General features: G+C 38.5%; 3 protein-coding genes across 3 annotated transcripts; 2 read left to right on the top strand and 1 right to left on the bottom strand.

Moving 5' to 3' along the window:
• Positions 1-91: 91 nt before the first annotated feature.
• LOC5506444 (leucine-rich repeat-containing protein 74B) lies at positions 92-2,508 on the top strand. The gene has a single exon (XM_001627101.3). The coding sequence runs from the start codon at positions 790-792 to the stop codon at positions 2,233-2,235; it is 1,446 nt and encodes a 481-aa protein (XP_001627151.2). The 5' UTR covers positions 92-789; the 3' UTR covers positions 2,236-2,508.
• Positions 2,504-17,643, bottom strand: LOC116614147. The gene is made up of 4 exons (XM_032374803.2): positions 17,089-17,643; positions 10,922-11,270; positions 4,781-5,026; positions 2,504-4,356 (listed from the first exon to the last, which is right to left on the bottom strand). Exons 2-4 carry the CDS (start codon positions 11,252-11,254, stop codon positions 3,763-3,765), a joined length of 1,173 nt encoding a protein of 390 aa, XP_032230694.1. The 5' UTR covers positions 11,255-11,270; positions 17,089-17,643; the 3' UTR covers positions 2,504-3,762.
• LOC125572180 lies at positions 5,790-8,456 on the top strand. The gene has a single exon (XM_048732257.1). The coding sequence runs from the start codon at positions 6,719-6,721 to the stop codon at positions 7,337-7,339; it is 621 nt and encodes a 206-aa protein (XP_048588214.1). The 5' UTR covers positions 5,790-6,718; the 3' UTR covers positions 7,340-8,456.
• Positions 17,644-18,971: the final 1,328 nt, after the last annotated feature.

The raw sequence follows: 18,971 nt of genomic DNA on the forward strand, positions 1-18,971 counted from the left end.
GAATATTCCATCTAACCATCAACATTTAACAGAAAAACAAAGAACAAAAGATTCAAAAGCAGCACAAAATCTAGACGTGGGCGGCCACGAGGAACGACATTATTATAAGAGCATGCGTTAACGCTAATTTGCTTACACAGCTCTCGATATATATAAAAGATTTCCTTGGTAGTTAAAGTGTAACCTAGGATTTTCTTAATGTTTTTCTGTTTATAACTTATATATTTTTTCTCCGTTCAAAGTGTGCTCGTCATTGAAAAGCGCTTATTTCCCACTTAACTGTTTAAAACACGTCTTTAATTGAACCCTTGCGGTAGTCGTTGCGGTGAAGACTCCATTTTCCCATAATGAATTTTTTATATTAAAGAAATTAAACTTGCATTTTTTTTTCTTCGGCGTTACCCCCTCCACTCGCTCCGGTTCTTCTTATTTATGGCATCTTTTGTTACCAATTAATTTGCTGGTTTGTTCATCCCTTTTAAATTGTGGTTTTCGGAAACTCCTAAATCTCGTGATGTTTAACATTCGTTAAGACACCACCTCATAAATGCATTTTAGTACTTTGCTCGTTAAAGCTGTTTTAAGTATATGAAACAGATATCAAGGCATTATCAAAGTCGATGATTTTGGGATACAAATCTCATTAATAACAGTTCAACTTTCCATACTTATAAATTTTGCATTGGATCGTAATTGTCTCTTGATCTGTAGGCGTTTAAGCTCCCTGTCAGAGCGAAAAGGTTTTTACAGACAACATAAGTTCATTGTACAATTTATCTAATACACGGAATGGAAAGCGTAGTCAGAAAGGCAGACCTACAACTGCTGCCATCTTTACCGAAAGAAGAAGACAATGATATCTGTGAAGACATCTCGCAAGAAACTGTCATAAAAGGGAAAACATTACCTGAAAAAAGGATGGACGCAAAGTTTATTGTAGCGATGTACAAGGACGCATGCAAACAATACAACACGTTCCCCGTTTCCAAATTTATCCGTCAGTACCCAACGGGAGTCATAGACCTGAAGCATTACGGAGTCGGAGATAAGGGTGCTTTGGCCCTAGCAACGGTCCTCAAGCAAGGAGAAGTGAGTTCACTTTGTCTCCATGACAACGGAATTGGTATCGAAGGCTTAAGGTGTCTTAGTACGATGTTGACTACCAATGCTTGTATCAAGAGTCTCGATCTGTCTGGAAATCCTGTTAATAAGAGCAGCATAGCTTGCCTCGGGCGGATGTTAAGTGACAATATCTTTCTTTATGATTTGAATCTGTCAACGTGCGGAATACAGGGGAAGAACGCTGTTGCGTTACTCGAAGCATTGCGTTACCACACTTCGATAAAAACTCTCAATTTATCATACAACGACCTTGGCCTCGAAGGCGCCACTTTGATTGGCTTAGTTTTGCGTGACAATAAGAGATTGCATTACCTGGACATCAGCTGGAATAACATAAGAGACACCGACAAAATAGCGGAAGGACTGGTTACAAATACCTGTCTGGAAATATTGGATTTATCGAGGAATGGATTTGGGGATCGCGGAGCGGAGAACTTGTCTCAAGCTTTGCTGCAGAATCTAACGTTACGTGAATTAAATGTCAGCGGAGCTTGTATCGGACTAGCTGGCGTAAAGCTAATCGCGGGGAGCCTTAAACGGAATAAGGTGCTTGAGGTTCTCAAGATTGGTAACAATCCAATGTTGCCCGAAGGCGCGCATGAGCTCCTCCGCTGCGCGATGCGGAGCCCAATGACTCTCGCGGAGCTCCATCTCGACCAAGTCGTGCTTAATGTCGAATGTGAGAAATCTCTAGACGACATCTTTGAGCTAAATCCAGCATTTTACTGCATCTCTGACGTTAGTATAAAAGGCGGTGCTGTAACTTCCGGTAACCGACCGGAAATAATCGATGTTTTCTTCTCGCACCTTAATGCTCAAGAATTACGTCTACATGACTTGTTTAAGATGCTTTCGAATAACTACTCCGGAAGCGTGGTAATGAAGAAGGAAGACTTTGTCGCTGGAATGAGAAAGCTGAAGTTACCTATGGGCGAGCAGCAGCTCGCTGCGCTGTTCGACACCATAGACGATGATGGGTCTGGTGGGCTCACATACCAGGAATTCATCAACATGAAAAAACGCCGCCAAAGTCGAACGCGTAAGGGACTGGGAAAGACAGTTTTGACAATGGTTGCAGCTATGAAGTTGCGAGGGACTAATTCGAGCGTTTAAATTGAGACAAATTGAAGGAACTTTACCATTTGAATTGTGCTTACGCTTTGTTGAATTGTCAAATTGATATTATCCACTGACTTTCGTAACCCAAAGAAACCGAAACATCCTAAATTCTTTGGAATATCTTTACAAGGTAAAGCCTTAGTTGTAAAGCCTTAGTTGAAATTGTTGCGTTACGGACGGTCCTTGTAAAATATTGCCGACAGTCACAACCGCCACAGTTTAAAAAAAAACTAGGTAAGGTAAAGCCTTAGTGGTAAAGTCCTGGTTTTAATTGTTGCTTTATTGAGTTATTGAGAAACCGTTTGGTTTACAGTGCAATATACAATACAATACTCTTTTTTATACAACGGGCAAGGAGTAAATCCACCCAGAGCCATAACAATACAAGCTTTCAATAATAAAATGCTGTGGCAGATCCCCCGGGGCAGATCATTACCCTCCAACCTAGTCCCTCTAGTCGTCGGTGCAAAACGCTTAGGCGAGGCGCTTATTCGGGGGGGAGGTGGAGGCGCTTATTCATAGTTTTCTTCTTAGACGAGGCTCTTGAACTACTTGAATTATATACAAACTTTGTACTTACAATGTGGTTAACATATATATAATATATCAGTCAATCTTGTTTTAAAAACAATGGTTATTCTAACTTGAGATTTTCAATGTAAACTTGCAGAAATTCGTATTTACTACGATTTTGCTGGCAGCTATCTTGGAAATGGAGCCTAGTCCATAACGTTTTAGAATGTCGCGCTCGCCCCAGGCTCTTTTAGACTATTTAGAGAAACGACAGCCATTGATCGATATCAGGAATCGTACCAATTTACTTCCGGATGCCTGACGTATCCACAAGAGACAAAAGAATCTTAACAGGCAATACGCTCTAAACTATCAGTCACATCCTTAAAGAATCTTCCAATAGACACAGCGCTTTTTCCATAATCGGAGATTATCAGAGATTATTACGTAATTGACTAAAGTAAACTGGTGACGTTGTCGATAATCATAGAATGTGCTGTGTTCTTTTTTATAACAAAGCCACCAATGGTGACATTAAGTAGATAATTTAGTCAAATCCTTTTGCTTTAGTAATGACTTCATAACCAAACAACTAATGGTGACACTTCGTAGATAGTTCTGTCAAGTCCTTATATATTTTGCTTACTTTATATCTGAGCAAACAATGGTTACACTGTGTAGATAATTCAGTCAATTCCTTATGCATTAGTGATAACTTCATATCCAAGCCACCACTTGTGACACTTGGTAAATAGTCCAGAAGGGGCGTAGCCAGAATTTTTAACAGAATGGCCCATATCAGACATTTTCTTCTGTATTTTAATCATTATTTCATACATTTACTATATTTTTGGCTGCTGGAAATGCTGGAATTTGGGCTGGGGGGGGGAGGGCTGGCCCCCTGGCTACGCACCTATTCAGTTAAGTCCTTCTTCATTGTTGACTTCATATCAACTGGTGACGCTGAGTAGATAACTTAGTCAAGTCTTGTGCAATATTTATGACTTTCTATCCAAGGTCAGCTGGTGACACTTTCGCATTGGTGAGTTCATGACCAAGCCACCATTGTGTTGTGGCTTCTTGACTAGAGCAGCACGTCGATTCAGGGTTAGTAAAACCATAAAATCCGAAACTGTCTTCACTTTCTACCGCTCCCGTGGGATTAAATGAACATGAATGATGTGTCGTGTCTAGACATATATGAACCGAGTTTTGAGCTTGATAAATACCGACCGTACAACCGGAACAAGACTGATTTCTTATAATAACTGATTCCACATTCACACATTGACCGTAAACACCTGGGGTCATAACGTCATATTCAGACAATCGCGCGATCAGTTGGTCACGTGGCCATCCAGAAATGGTGGTCTTTTGGTCGTAGGCACACGTGGCTTTGAACATCGTGGCGTCAATACGCACATGACTCATGCGTGAGTGGGATAGCCTGTACCTAATCCAGTTCGGGGTGTCTTCATTGAACATAGTGTTGTCTGCTTCTAGAAAGGTTTTCTTGGCAAAATCAAGCTTGTATTCAAAAGCGAATGATTCCAGCAGAGTCCAGACTCTGGTAGCTTCAAATACACAGTAGACAGGAAATATCTGTAAAAGTTAATTGAATAGCATGACATGAAACAACAACAGCAACAAAAACAACAACAACAAAACAGAACAAAGGGATAGAGAATTGTAGAAGGTGCCAAACTCTAATCATAGCCGTAGCAGGTCCTCGAATTATGGGAGGGGGGAAGGGGGGGCACGACACAGAAACATTAAGAAAACATTGGGGGGCACAGCCACGCCCCTACTGGTCCTGTTATAATTAGTTACAAATATCGGGGGGGAGGGCCCCAAGTGCCCCACCCCCCCTGCTACGGCCCTGCTGATGGGAAGTGAAACGAAACATTAAGAAAACATTGGGGGGGGGCACTTGGGGCCATTAAGAAAATATGTGGGAGGCACGTGCCCCAAGTTCCCCGGAAGATAATTAGCAAGGAACCTAAAAGTTTCAACAATCCTTACGTACCAGGTAACCAGTCTGTATTTTGTAAACACCATCAGATATCTCCTGGCCGAGCTGGCGGTAGGCGATGAGGTGGTCGCGGCATGACTTGTAGATTCCACATTTCTCACATCTTTTCCCGGTGCACGTGGACGGGCAAGTGCACGAGAACTTCTTCTTGGGATCTTCACAATGCTCCGTGCATGTCCCTCCGTTTCTACAAAGCTCACTCATACAACAACCATTTCTACAGGGGCTGAAGTGCGAGTTCTATAAATCAGAGGTAAATAATTTTAGATAAGGACATCAAACGTTTTACTTCTATGGTTACCCATAACCGTTTACAATGAAACTCCCTTTAACTCAAACTCGGATTACTGGAATTGTCCCTTTTCTCGAACTTAGTTCGCGTTTTACTTCTCAAAAATCGTAATTTCGATCGATTATTTAGACTTTTCATCATTGTTGGGTAAGTCCATAGTCCATTCACATATATGGATACAGTTATTGATGTTCTGAGAAACTACCATCTGCAAAAGGCCTGTACCCAGAATTTTTCTTGGGGGGATGGGGTGCGAAATCCGTAAAAGTGGACCGAGAGGGAGGACCGACAAGAACGGAAGAACACCAAGTACAGTCGAACATCTATTAAGCGGTCACCCTCGGGACTTAGATTAGTGACCGCTTAATAGAGGTTGACCGCTTAATAGAGGTTTCGTTATTTTCCCCCCTGAATTAGCGTAAATTGGGCTGTAATTATACGTAAGAACTTTTTATTATAATAAACAACAGTAACAATCATGTTAGCCCTAAGACGGGGCCTGGTGCATTTCAATTTGATCCAGAAATGTTTGAAACCGCCTAGTCAGTTTGTTTTTGCCATACGGCTCTTGCGGCTTTGCCCAATTCTATGGGCATGAGCTACTTTCGCTGGCGTTATGGAAAGTAAATGAGTGTTTTAAGGTGATGTTACACGCGTCGTTTCCGTCGATATCCGTCATTAAAGCGTTTGCGCGATTTTGGAAGTCGAATCAAAAACTCCCAGTGCGTTGCCGTACCCAAAAACTCACAAATCTGGCCCAGTTGCATTCATTCGGGAATATCATGAGTACATGACTGAGTGGGAACCAGCACTAGAAGATGTTTACAAACTTATGCGGGAACCAACTAACATAAAGGATCCGAATGCTGTTGCAATCGTAAGAGAAAAAGCCGACAAAACAGTGATGGATGGAGACGGTCACCCGAATACTCTAGTTGACGATTACGAAGTTATCAGGCATATTCCCAAACTGATGTCAACGTGGGTTATCTAATATCTCAAGAGACCTACGAACTGTGAGAAAGTCGTAGTCAAAGGGAAGTGGGTGAACAGAGGTGGTGGCTATGGACTCGAGATTCCTTGTGAATACATATTTGAAGGTGACAGTTTTTCTTCTAGCTGGCTAAAGCGGAAATTGGTAATCGAGGAATTTGATGCGACTGATCCGCACAAGACCACACAAGTCTCACAAGGCGATTAGCCATAGTAATTAGATTAGACAGTTAAAATATGACGAAATATGACGTGCACTATCTGTTGTCATGCTGACAAATATTGTTGATGACCGTTTAATAGAGATGAAAAACAATGAAATCAACCAATTGGGACCCTCCTTTGGTGACCGCATCCGCTTAATAGAGGTGACCGCTAAATAGAGGTCAAGTTTACAGTAAACATAAGGGGGGAAATTCGGGACTTTGGTAAATGACCTTTGAATAGAGGGTGACCGCTCAATAGAGGGCCGCTTAAAAGAGGTTCGACTGTATATACAAAGTCTAGAAGACAAAATCAATGACCTTTTTGAGTTTAAAGCCAGCCAAGAAGTCTGTAACCAGGACCTAGATGAAAAACTTATTAAAGAGATTCAGCAAACTGGAAACTTCCGTAGTCAACTCGAGGAGCTTGAAGCACGTTATATTATGAAAACAAAAGTATTACTGCGGTGTAATCAAATGTTGGAAGGAAGAATTAGTGCCTTAGCCAAGGCGCATGAAGAGGAGGTCAAGGATCTTAAGAAAACTATATCAAAACTTCATTCGGAAATTAGCGCTCTAAAAAAACAAGTCGGAACCATAAAGACGTCCCTAGAATTTCTTGAAACCTCAGTAATTAACGAGGCCGAAGAACCAGCCCCGTCACCAGCACCGGACCGATCTACTAGTGAACCAACATCTTCGCCGGAACGGGTCGTTGAAGAGCAGGTTTCGCCTGAGATTTCTCAGCAGCCACGGAGACTATCAGTAAGTTCAACAGAGGAGGACCGTGGACAGGAACTCACAACTGTACGGGAAAACAACCCGGTGCCAAAGGCTTTAATCATCGGCGACTCCATGATCAAGGGAATAAATGAAAACCGTCTAAGTCAATCGCTCATTGTTAGAAGCGGCACCAAAGAGACCCTCCAATATCTGAAGTCTCTGGATGATAATGTGGTCTACGAATCGGTCTTTATACATACTGGAACAAACGACATCCGTGGGTATACATCAATTACCCAAATAGAGGAAAACATCGATCTAATCATTCAAGAAGTGAAGTAAAAATGGCACGGCTGTAAAGTAAAAATATCGGGAGTGATCCTGCACTCCGATTACAGCAAAAATAGCATGATAAATTTGCTCAATAGAAGACTCCACAATAAGTACGCCATTGGAGAATATCGAGACGTTAGTTTCGTCGACAATACAAATGTAGTTCTGTTTAACACTGGGGAAGTTGATCACACGGTATTTTATAGAGATAACCTGCACCTGAGCAGAACCGGTACTCGTATATTTGCCGCAAACGTAAAATTTGCGTTAGGGCTGAGGGAGTCAGCAGAGCTTCATCGAGACAGTCAGTTAATGGCCCTGTTAAATCAATATATTGTACCGGCACCGCCTACTAACTTTTCAACACAATAAGCATATGCCAGGCAATCTTAGAGTAGGTTTCTGAAATATTCACGGGTTTCGTTCCCGTCAATTAGGTCAAATAAACTACAACTGCACGAAGTACAAAATATTTCTTCTGCACATGACTTTTTTGGCGTTGTGGAAACACATGCCACTGACCAATTTTCAAACTTTGAGTTTCCTAATTATAATTACTATAAAATAATTACTATATAAGGTATTGCAGTATATTTCCGTAAAGAACTTAAACAAGGCATTTCATACATTTCAACTGATAACGCCATTTGGTGTAAACTAGACAAGTCTTTTTTTTCATACTAGCAAAGATGTTTACATTGCAACCGTCTATTTTAGCCCAGAAAACTCAGATAGGCAAACACAAAGCGATTATCTTGACGACCTTGAAGTGGAATTATTGAAGTTTTCGCAGCGTGGCTACATTCTGATTCAGGGTGACTTAAATGCAAGGTGTGGCCAATTGCAGGACCAATCGCTCTTTGAAGGGGGAGATAAATTTGGCGACGATTGCGGCCTTGTTTCGATCCCGAGTAGAAAATCCCAAGATGAGACTGCTGACCGTAGAGGTAAGGACCTAATAGAATCATGCATCTCAAATAACCTAAGTATTTTGAATGGAAGAATGATGGGTGATCGGCTAGGGCGGAAAACGTGCTTCCAATATAATGGTTCTAGCCTTGTAGATTATGTCATTGGCAGTAGAAACTTTTTAACCCCGAACCCGACAATATACTAAATGAAGTAATCAAGGCGATAAGCAGTGCGCTGCTGCCTATATTAGTTAAACTTTTTAACAAAATTCTGGAAAGTGGGGAATTCCCTACAGTTTGGGAGGGGTTATTTGGTACCCATTCATAAAAGGGGCGAAAAAAAATGTCCCAGAAAATTACCGTGGGATAACCCTTCGTTCGTGTTTAGGAAAGGTTCTCACTTTTACCTTAAATCACAGACTGAGGACTTTTGCCGAGTCAAACAACATCTTTCAGCCAGAACAAGCTGGCTTCCGTCAAGGACTAGCGATAATCTTTTCATTATTAAATCACTCCTCGATAAATACGTCCGAAGCAAACCCAAAAAACGAGAGAATTTTCTATTCTCGTGCTTTGTGGACCTCAAAAAGCCTTCGACAAGGTTAATAGATCCAAACTTTTTAGGAAGCTTAGTGATATCGAAGTAACGGGTTCCTCGCCGTGCTACAAGACATGTATTCCAAAGATACGGCGCGCGTCAAAAACAATAATGGGATATCAGAACCCTTCGAATGTGCAGTCGGCGTGAAACAGGGGTGTATTTTGTCACCGACCCTCTTTAATATCTTTCTCCATGATTTCGCCCTTTCCCAAAACGAGGTAACAATAGACGCCACACGTATCAATGATATCTAAATTGTCTCCTATATACAGATGATCTTGTTTTATTTTCTACGTCAGAAAAAGACCTACAAAGAAGGCTTGATATTTTGGATAGTTTCTGTAGAGAAAACGATTTAGAAATAAGTACCGAGAAAACAAAAGTGATCATTTTTAATAGTAACGGGAAAAAACTTTCACGGTACAGGCTGACCGTGAAAGGACAATCAATAAAAAAAGTAACCGTATACAAATACCTCGGGCTCACATTAAGCGCAAACGGAAGGTAGAATACAGCGAAACAGGAATTAAAAAATTATGCTTTGAAAGCACTTTTTCCCCTGAAAAGAAACCTCGGCGAAAATTTCTGCTCAGATATTTCACTTACTATCCGCATGTTTGATTCATTTGTGAAACCAGCTTTACTATATGGAAGTGAGCTTTGGGCCCTAGAGGGGAAATGTAACGAGATGCGTGATCCTATTGAACAGGTCCAAATAAAATTCTGTGAATACTACTGGGAGTTGGCAATTGGGCAGCCAACAGTGCCTGTAAGGCAGAATTGGGAAGATTCCCCCTACGAACTGAAATCATAAAAAACACAACGAAGTATTGGTTTAGACTTATTCACCAAAGTGATGGTAGAATGACCAAAAACGCTTACAAAGAGGGTCTCTTGAGATCTGTATCTTGGCCTAGCCTCGTCAAAGAAACCTCATTCGCAAACGGGTTTGGATGGCTTTGGAATTCACAAGAAAATATAGATGCGCAAGCAACCCAAAATATTATTTCTGCCTTTGAAATGCGCCTCAAAGATATTGAAACGCAAACTTTCCATGCACGATTCATGATGACAGCAACAGAAGAAACAATTCAAAGAATAAATTAAGAAAATTCCGTCTTTTTAAATCAAACTATAAGCTAGAGGATTATCTGCTGGAAGGTAAAATCATAAAACACCGTGTTGCTTTAACTAAATTACGAATAAGTGATCATCAACTGGAGATAGAGAAAGGGCGATACAAACGGCCCTTTTTCCGAGCAGAAGATAGATTTTGCCCTTTTTGCCCCGGGAAGGTAGAAAATGAAAAGCACTTTTTAATCGATTGCAAACTGTACGGAAAAGAAAAGAAAGAATTATTGCAAGAACTAGATAAGCCCCATTTTATGGCGCTTATCAATCCGTCCAAGTCTAATGCTGCTCAAATAGCCAAATACATCTTCACTTGTTTTGAAAGGCGCAAAGCGACTGTTCAGTCATGAAACACCTGTTTTCTGCCTGCATTTTCATTACTTCATCATTTATTGTTCATGTATTCAAATGCGCCAGAGTTGGTACACTGAAGGACAATAAATCATTCTGATTCTGATTCTAATTTTTCCGGGGGGTGGGGGGAGGGGGTGTTAGCTCTTTGATAAAAATCTGACCACCCCCGAAAAAACAAAAAGGGATTTTTATGCCTTTGCAGTATCTTCACGGGACGTTTATTGTCAGATTTGGCTACATACCAGAGTAATCTTGCTTTAATATAGTTTTGTCTACAAATAGCACGTCTATAGCGAAAGAGGACCTTCGCCTTCGCCGTACGGGTCTGTGCCAAGTCACTGCCCGGTAACTCACGCCGATTTTCATTTACCTTATAGTTAAAATTTGGGTTCTACTGTACATTTCTGTTACTAATAGATAGTCCCATGATCAGGGCGTGGCTAGGGAGGCGCAAGGATTGCGCAAAACCCTCCCCAGCCCCCACCCCGTCTAACGCCGAAAAAGCGTGCTTTCTTCAAGATCCAGGTCCTGCAGTCTTTTCATATATCTGTCCTCGCGCCTCCACCCTTCTGGAAATGCTGGCTACGACTTTACCTTAACGATCCTCTGTTTAAGATCATAGTAGTGATAGCTTGCTTCGTGTAGAAATCTTGTACTCGGCAGGGAGTCCTTGTCTTCCGCAAGCAACTCGCATCGCTTTCCCGAGATCTGGAACGCTCGACACCGACAGTCGCCGACACACGCCGAGTGACACGTCTGAGGACCCGCCACTGAGCTCAGATTCCGGTACGAGGCCCCCCACAGATAACGGCCCTCGGTCACGTGGTCCTTAGACAAACTCCCAGCGTAGCACGTTCCTTGGGGACAATATTGACAGGTCACGTGCTCCGTAGATAGGAGACAGATCACCAAGAGCAGAGCACGCATTTGTTGGAGATTCACCCTGAAATGACATGAGACTCGGTTCAATTAAAAACTAAGGTATGTTTCCAAAGTGTTTTGGTGCTGGATGGGCGGCTCGTTGATTTGGGGCGAGTTTTATGCTGCGTCTAAGCAGTGTTGTGTTCGAAGTTTTGCCGATCGAGTTTCCAGCCCCTCCTATTTTTTTATATATATATATACTGCAAGACACACAATTCGTAGCGGGCTTCACATTCGCTCTTACTGACATTCTATCCGCAATCGAGGAAGACTCAAACAAAATATTACAAGGTATATTTTACGATAAATTATTTTCTGCTGACCTATAAATTTCCTTTATAAACCACTACAGTCTAAGGCTGCCTGTGGTTATAGGTAGCTCGAGCTTCTGAGATAGTGATTTATAGGCAAGTTCTATGGTAAAAGCACAGGCTGCATATTATATGATAATTTGACTCCATAATGATGTCTAATGACTTGTTAGTGTTGACTAAAGCACGTACTCCTAAACTGGTCACATTTTCGCTCCTCCAGCGAGCTCTTTCACTACGCGTTACCTAAATAGTTATAACTCGACCCCAAGCAGCATTGTTTTTTCCTTGGAATACGTGCTTTATTCAACACTTAAACGAGACATTAGACATCTTGTAGCCCGTGGTAAAAGGAATAAAATATAATTTGATTTTAATTCGTTTACTGGTTAACAATAGATAAAGTTTATTATTGTTATGAAGACTTATATAAACAACAGAATGGTATCTTTAGGTTAATGATTATCTGTTTTTATACATAAAAGGAGAAATAATTTCATTGATCTTAAAAATGTACAAGCAGTACAAAGCAGGTGGAACTTGCTTATTGAAATAGTTTTATTGATTAAAAATATTCACCGCTGCAGTTTTCATGTAGCGAAATTGTTACAATTACATTTGATAATTTTGAAAATTAAATGAATTATCTGAAATGAAACTATGTTTGAAAAATTTAATAGTTAGGGTGGCCTGTTCTTGTAATAGCTCTATCTATGCTGACATAATCTATGGTGCTATCGCCATCAGCTTTTTACGTGAAGTGTTTTCTGGAAAAGAGAAAAAAAAACATTTAGAACCAAAACTATATGTGAACATCTCTTTAATAAGTACCCCAAAGCCGAGCATGACAACTAAAACTATTATTTGGACTTTAATATTTTGATTTTCTTTGTGTTTCAACAGGTACCGTAGTACACAGGGAGCTCACCTCTACGGTTTAAATAAAGTTAGATTTTTTTCAGCTTTGCGTTGTTGTTGATTTAGTGCGTGTGTGCGTTTGTATCTCTTGTCTACTTTTTCGGAGCTCGGTTCTTTCTGGCGCTCTCTCATTGGATAGCGGTCTAACGGCCGTCTCGTCTGTGAAATGGCTTCCAAACACGGCAAATGGCTTCCAAACACAACAGTGTTTGGGGTACCAGTTGTCTACAAAAATCTAGGACTTTTATTAAAATTCAGTAATTATTTAGCCAATCTACTGATCCATTCAAAATTTCAAAATACACATCTAAGTATCGGATAAATTCATTTAAAATAGAATGAACTTACCGTCTTTCGCCCTTTCTCTGCTTTATTTCGCCTTGCCTGTTTTTGGCTTTTCGATTCATCCAACACTTGAAAATCTTAGCGTCTTAGTCTTGTCATGGGTCTAGTTGTTCTTGCTTCTGTGTAGTTTCTTACTTCTGGGAAGTCTTTGTCAGGTCGTCTCAATAATTATTGTTCTGTTCTATATACACTTTCCTTATAGTTTGAAGCAACCGAGTGAGTTCTTTTCAGATATATTTTTCCCGTTAGTTTTACGCACGTCCTCGCGCCAGAAAAAAATTCGAGGGGCACATCAGACAACGGGAAAATCCACAGGTATCCCATCATGACCACGGCGGAACTTTAACGTATAACAGTTATACACTACTTTCCTATGTGACTATGGGGCTCCGCCATAATATTGTTAAAAGTCAGATCTAGATTGCTATTTCTAGAATAGTCGAAGAAAAATGTGTAAATAAGGTACATTTTCAACGTGAAAGCTCGCGATATTGTTTATTTACTACAGAGACCATTTCGGGTGCATTTTTGAATGCAGCGTAACACATACAAATAAAAAGCCATTTAGACTTCTCGCATGAGCGAAACTTAATCATACACATTCGGTATAGGTGTTTTTAATAACACCTCATTATAACAAATCGCGACGGAGGTGTGTTAAAAATTGCGACAGCTTTTTTATTAAAAATTGCGACAACTTTGTAACAAATTGCGAGAGGTATTACAAATCTCGACTTTTTTTACAAATTGCAACAGTACATATACCAGCTTAGAGACAAACCTAAAAAAGCCCTTTCAAAAATAAATTACACCTCATGTTATTGGATGCTTTAACAAGATGTGATGACTACGTTGGTGTCTTACAAATAGGCAAAGCAGTAAGAAACATCATCAACCAAAATAAATAACCTTCTCATTTTGCAAAACAGAACATTACTCAAATTTCCTATACCAAAACTATGCTTTTCTTTTGTTGAATTATGACCAAACATCTCCTTTTGTCCTTTTAAGTTTTTATTGTTTTTTCTTGTTTTAGCCTAGTCTTTTCTGTGTGTGTTTTTCACCATAATAAATAAAAAATATAATAGAACAATTATTCAAATATATTTTAAAACTCAACCCACCTCGATTAGCTATTAGTGGGTTGAGTAACCACTAATGTGAAATTGAAAAGAAATAAATTGAAACAGTTGAAACAATATAAGCAGAAGCCTTGAAAGTAATCGTAGAAACATCGAAAAAGTATCGAAAAGTTAAAGCAAGTCTTCGTCGCGAAGAAATCATCGGAAGTTCAATCATTGTATACATAAACAAAGAAAGTTCCTCGGAGAAACGAAATATTTTCCTGTGTGGGCTCGACAACAAATTCTCCTTTTCTTCACAGTTTGAATCTTCTTGATCAAAAAGGTTTAAACTCCAGTATTTGAAGAGAAAGTATTACCCTCGTTTTACGGTAGTAGAGGAAGGGTTATCACCAAACATCTGTCTCAGAAGTTTCTTTCGAAGTCCGCAAATATTTGCATATCATTTATAATATTACATAAGATTTTCTATTACTCGGACACAAAATAAAATCCAATTATTTTTTTTTTCAGTTAAATGGATAAGAAAACTTTTAAGAAAAAACATTTGACATGTAAATGGTTCTGAAGCTTTTAGCTCTTTAAAAATAGCTAAACATCCAAACTACCTAGAAATGAAATGCGCACGCCAGATTTTTGGCTATAGCAAAAAAATTGCGCATACATTGAGATTCTTAATATATTTGAGTATCTACCCATGGCTTTTTTTTTCTACGAGGAGTTTTTCATGTTTTTAGTTAGGGGACAAATCATATTGTTATCTTCAGCGAAAATTTTGGTACCTTTTACTGCGCACAAGCCAACCTTCAAAAGGGGTTCTCTTTTCATCTATATCGTTTTCCATTGAAGAGCTACTTTATTTTAAAATTGGCGTACGCAAATTTTGGCTGTTTTGGTGAGAATGACTTTTGATTAAAAACAATATGAAAAATAAGAACCCCTTTTAAAGTAAGGCTATCATTACATGCCTCCCTAATTATAAAATAATCGGACTAATGCTAGGGTACCAATTTTAAAAGGTAGTTGCTTTTCAGCGAATTTTTGTTTCCCTAGAAGAACAAATCGCGCAAAAGAGATTTTTTGTGAAGTTTCTATTGGTTGTTAGCTGGTATGCTGACGCGTTACGTTTTTCTATTATTTTCAACATTTTTATGCTGCTATTTTTAAAACTGCATTTTGCATCAGTTCCTTACCTTTAAACAGGAAACCGAACAAACCTTGTGCCATGAACTTCAGCAAACAATTTTTTAATGGATTGTATAAAGAAAATCAAGTCGTCCTTCTCAAGAAGGCGCAACGGGGGAGCTGTTTTACAGAGTTTCACCTGCACTTTATTGGATTCCCAAGCTCTAGATAGTTCGCGCCTTTTCTGCTATATATAGCTGTAAAAACGTTGTACACGAGCAAATTTTCAATGTGAAATTTTTTTTTATTGGCGATGGACGTTTTGTGGGGATATCATATAAATATTTCTTGTTTAGTGTCAGATCTTCGTATCTAACTAATCAATTATTTTTTCGAATGATCCTCCACAGGCTCTTGATAAAAATGGTCCAGAACAATAAAAATGGATTTTAAGAGACTCTGACCCGAAGATACATAAGCTTTTATATTCAAATATAGCTATCGATATTTGGTTTTCAAACTGCCTTTGCGCTTATTGATTATGCCGTGCTTTTATATTCAAATATAGCTATCGATATTTGGTTTTCAAACTGCCTTTGCGCTTATTGATTATGCCGTGCTTTTATATTCAAATATAGCTATCGATATTTGGTTTTCAAGCTGTCTTTGCGCTCCTTTATTACAGAGCTCCTATATTTAAATATAGCTATCGATATTTGGTTTTCAAGCTGCCTTTGCGCTTATTGATAACAGGGACTTTTTGGTTGAAAATTTGAAAATGAAAATTTTTATTGGTTGCTGACGTCAAGAATTGTACACACAAGGTGGGGTTCCAGTCGTATAGGTTGCCATAGTATATTTTAAAACAAGAAGGGGCGCACATAACGCTGGTATTATTCCTATTTAACAACATAGCTATTCAATTTCACGCGCGCTCTGATTGGCTAAGAAATGGCTATAACCATGCATGAAGATATCCCATAATACAAATAAAAAAGTTTTGACAAAAAAAAATTCACCAGAGAAATATTGAAGGTGACATAACACACAGCGACATCGTTTTTAAAAAATGAATTTTTCGTTAGGGCTACGAGAAATCCTTTTGCTTTTTCTAGAAATAAGAAAAACACTATCATTTGGCTATACATTTTTAGAACTTCAAACTTCAACTTGTTGAAATTACCTTTGTCACACGGCACGGGGTTTAGGTATCGGTTACAGGACATTGTGCTTTGAATAAAAATTGTTAAATTAAGTAAGTCTTCATCGCTAAGTAATCATCGGAAGTTCAATCATTGTATACATAAACAAAGATAGTTCCTCGTAGAAACGAAATATTTTCCTGTGTGGGCTCGACAAAAAATTCTCCTTTTCTTCACAGTTTGAATCTTTTTGATCAAAAAGGTTTAAACTCCAGTATTTGAAGAGAAAGTATTACCCTCGTTTTACGGTAGTAGAGGAAGGGTTATCACCAAACATCTGTCTCAGAAGTTTCTTTCGAAGTCCGCAAATATTTGCATATCATTTATAATATTCCATGAGATTTTCTATTACTCGGACACAAAAAAAAAATCCAATTTTTTTTTTAGTCAAATGGAAGAGAAAACTTTTAAGAAAAAACGTTTGACATGTAAATGGTTCTGAAGCTTTTAAGCTTTTAGCTCTTTAAAACAGCTAACAGCTTTTCATCTATATCATTTTCCATTGAAGAGCTCCTTTATTTTAAAGTTGGCGTACGCAAAGTTTGGCTTTTTTTGGTGAGAATGACTTTTGATTAAAAACAATATGAAAAGTAAGAACCCCTTTTGAAGTAAGGCTATCATTACATGCCTCCCTAATTATACAATAATCGGACGAATGCTAGGGTACCAACAATTTAAAGGTTAGTTGCTTTTTAGCGAATTTTAGTTTCCCTAGAAGAACAAATCGCGCAAAAGAGATTTTTTTGTGAAGTTACTATTGGTTGTTAGCTGTTATGCTGACGCGTTACGTTTTTCTATTATTTTCAACATTTCTATCGTGCTATTCTTAAAACTGCATTTTTGCATCAGTTTCTTACCTTTAAACGGGAAACCGTACAAACCTTGTACCATGAACTTCAGCAAACAATTTTTTAATGGATTGTATAAAGAAAAACAAGTCGTCCTTCTCAAGAAGGCGCAACGGGGGAAATGTTTTACAGAGTTTCACCTGCACTTTATTGGATTCCTAAGTTCTAGATAGTTCGAGCCTTTTCTGCTATATATAGTTGTAAAAACGTTGTACTCGAGCAAATTTTCAATACGAATTTTTTTATTGGCGATGGACTTTTTGTGAGGATATCATATAAATATTTCTTGTTTTGATTCGTGTCAGATCTTCGTATCTAACTAATCAATTAATTTTTCGAATGATCCTCAACATGCTTTTGATATAAATGGTTGAGAACAATAAAAATGGATTTTAAGAGATTCCAACCAGAAAATACATAAGCTTTTATATTCAAATATAGCTATCGATATTTGGTTTTCAAACTGCCTTTGCGCTTATTGATTACAGGGACTTTTTGGTTCATGTTTTTGAAAATGAAAATTTTTATTGGTTGCTGACGTCAAGAATTGTACACACAAGGTGGGGTTCCAGTCGTATAGGTTGCCATAGTATATTTTAAAACAAGAAGGGGCGCACATAACGCTGGTATTATTTCTATTTAACAACATAGCTATTCAATTTCACGCGCGCTCTGATTGGCTAAGAAATGGCTATAACCATGCATGAAGATATCCCATAATACAAATAAAAAAGTTTTGACAAAAAAAAATTCACCAGAGAAATATTGAAGGTGACATAACACACAGCGACATCGTTTTTAAAAAATGAATTTTTCGTTAGGGCTACGAGAAATCCTTTTGCTTTTTCTAGAAATAAGAAAAACACTATCATTTGGCTATACATTTTTAGAACTTCAAACTTCAACTTGTTGAAATTACCTTTGTCACACGGCACGGGGTTTAGGTATCGGTTACAGGACATTGTGCTTTGAATAAAAATTGTTAAATTAAGTAAGTCTTCATCGCTAAGTAATCATCGGAAGTTCAATCATTGTATACATAAACAAAGAAAGTTCCTCGGAGAAACGAAGTATTTTCCTGTGTGGGCTCGACAAAAAATTCCCCTTTTCTTCACAGTTTGAATCTTCTTGATCAAAAAGGTTTAAACTCCAGTATTTGAAGAGAAAGTATTACCCTCGTTTTACGGTAGTAGAGGAAGGGTTATCACCAAACATCTGTCTTAGAAGTTTCTTTCGAAGTCCGCAAATATTTGCATATCATTTATAATATTACATGAGATTTTCTATTGCTCGGACACAAAATAAAATCCATTTTTTTTTTAGTCAAATGGAAGAGAAAACTTTTAAGAAAAAACGTTTGACATGTAAATGGTTCTGAAGCTTTTAAGCTTTTAGCTCTTTAAAACAGCTAACAGCTTTTCATCTATATCGTTTTCCATTGAAGAGCTACTTTATTTAAAAGTTGGCGTACGCAAATTTTTTTTTTTGGTGAGAATGACTTTTGATTAAAATTAATATGAAAAATAAGAACCCATTTTGAAGCAAGGCTATCATTACATGCCTCCCTAATTATACAAAAATCGGACTAGTGCTAGGGTACCAACAATTTAAAGGTTAGTTGCTTTTTAGCGAATTTTAGTTTCCCTAGAAGAACAAATCGCGCAAAAGAGATTTTTTTGTGAAGTTACTATTGGTTGTTAGCTGTTATGCTGACGCGTTACGTTTTTCTATTATTTTCAACATTTCTATCGTGCTATTCTTAAAACTGCATTTTTGCATCAGTTTCTTACCTTTAAACGGGAAACCGTACAAACCTTGTACCATGAACTTCAGCAAACAATTTTTTAATGGATTGTATAAAAAAAAACAAGTCGTCCTTCTCAAGAAGGCGC

The sequence above is a fragment of the Nematostella vectensis genome, chromosome 9 (assembly GCF_932526225.1).
Source record: "Nematostella vectensis chromosome 9, jaNemVect1.1, whole genome shotgun sequence".
Classification (NCBI taxonomy): domain Eukaryota; kingdom Metazoa; phylum Cnidaria; class Anthozoa; order Actiniaria; family Edwardsiidae; genus Nematostella; species Nematostella vectensis.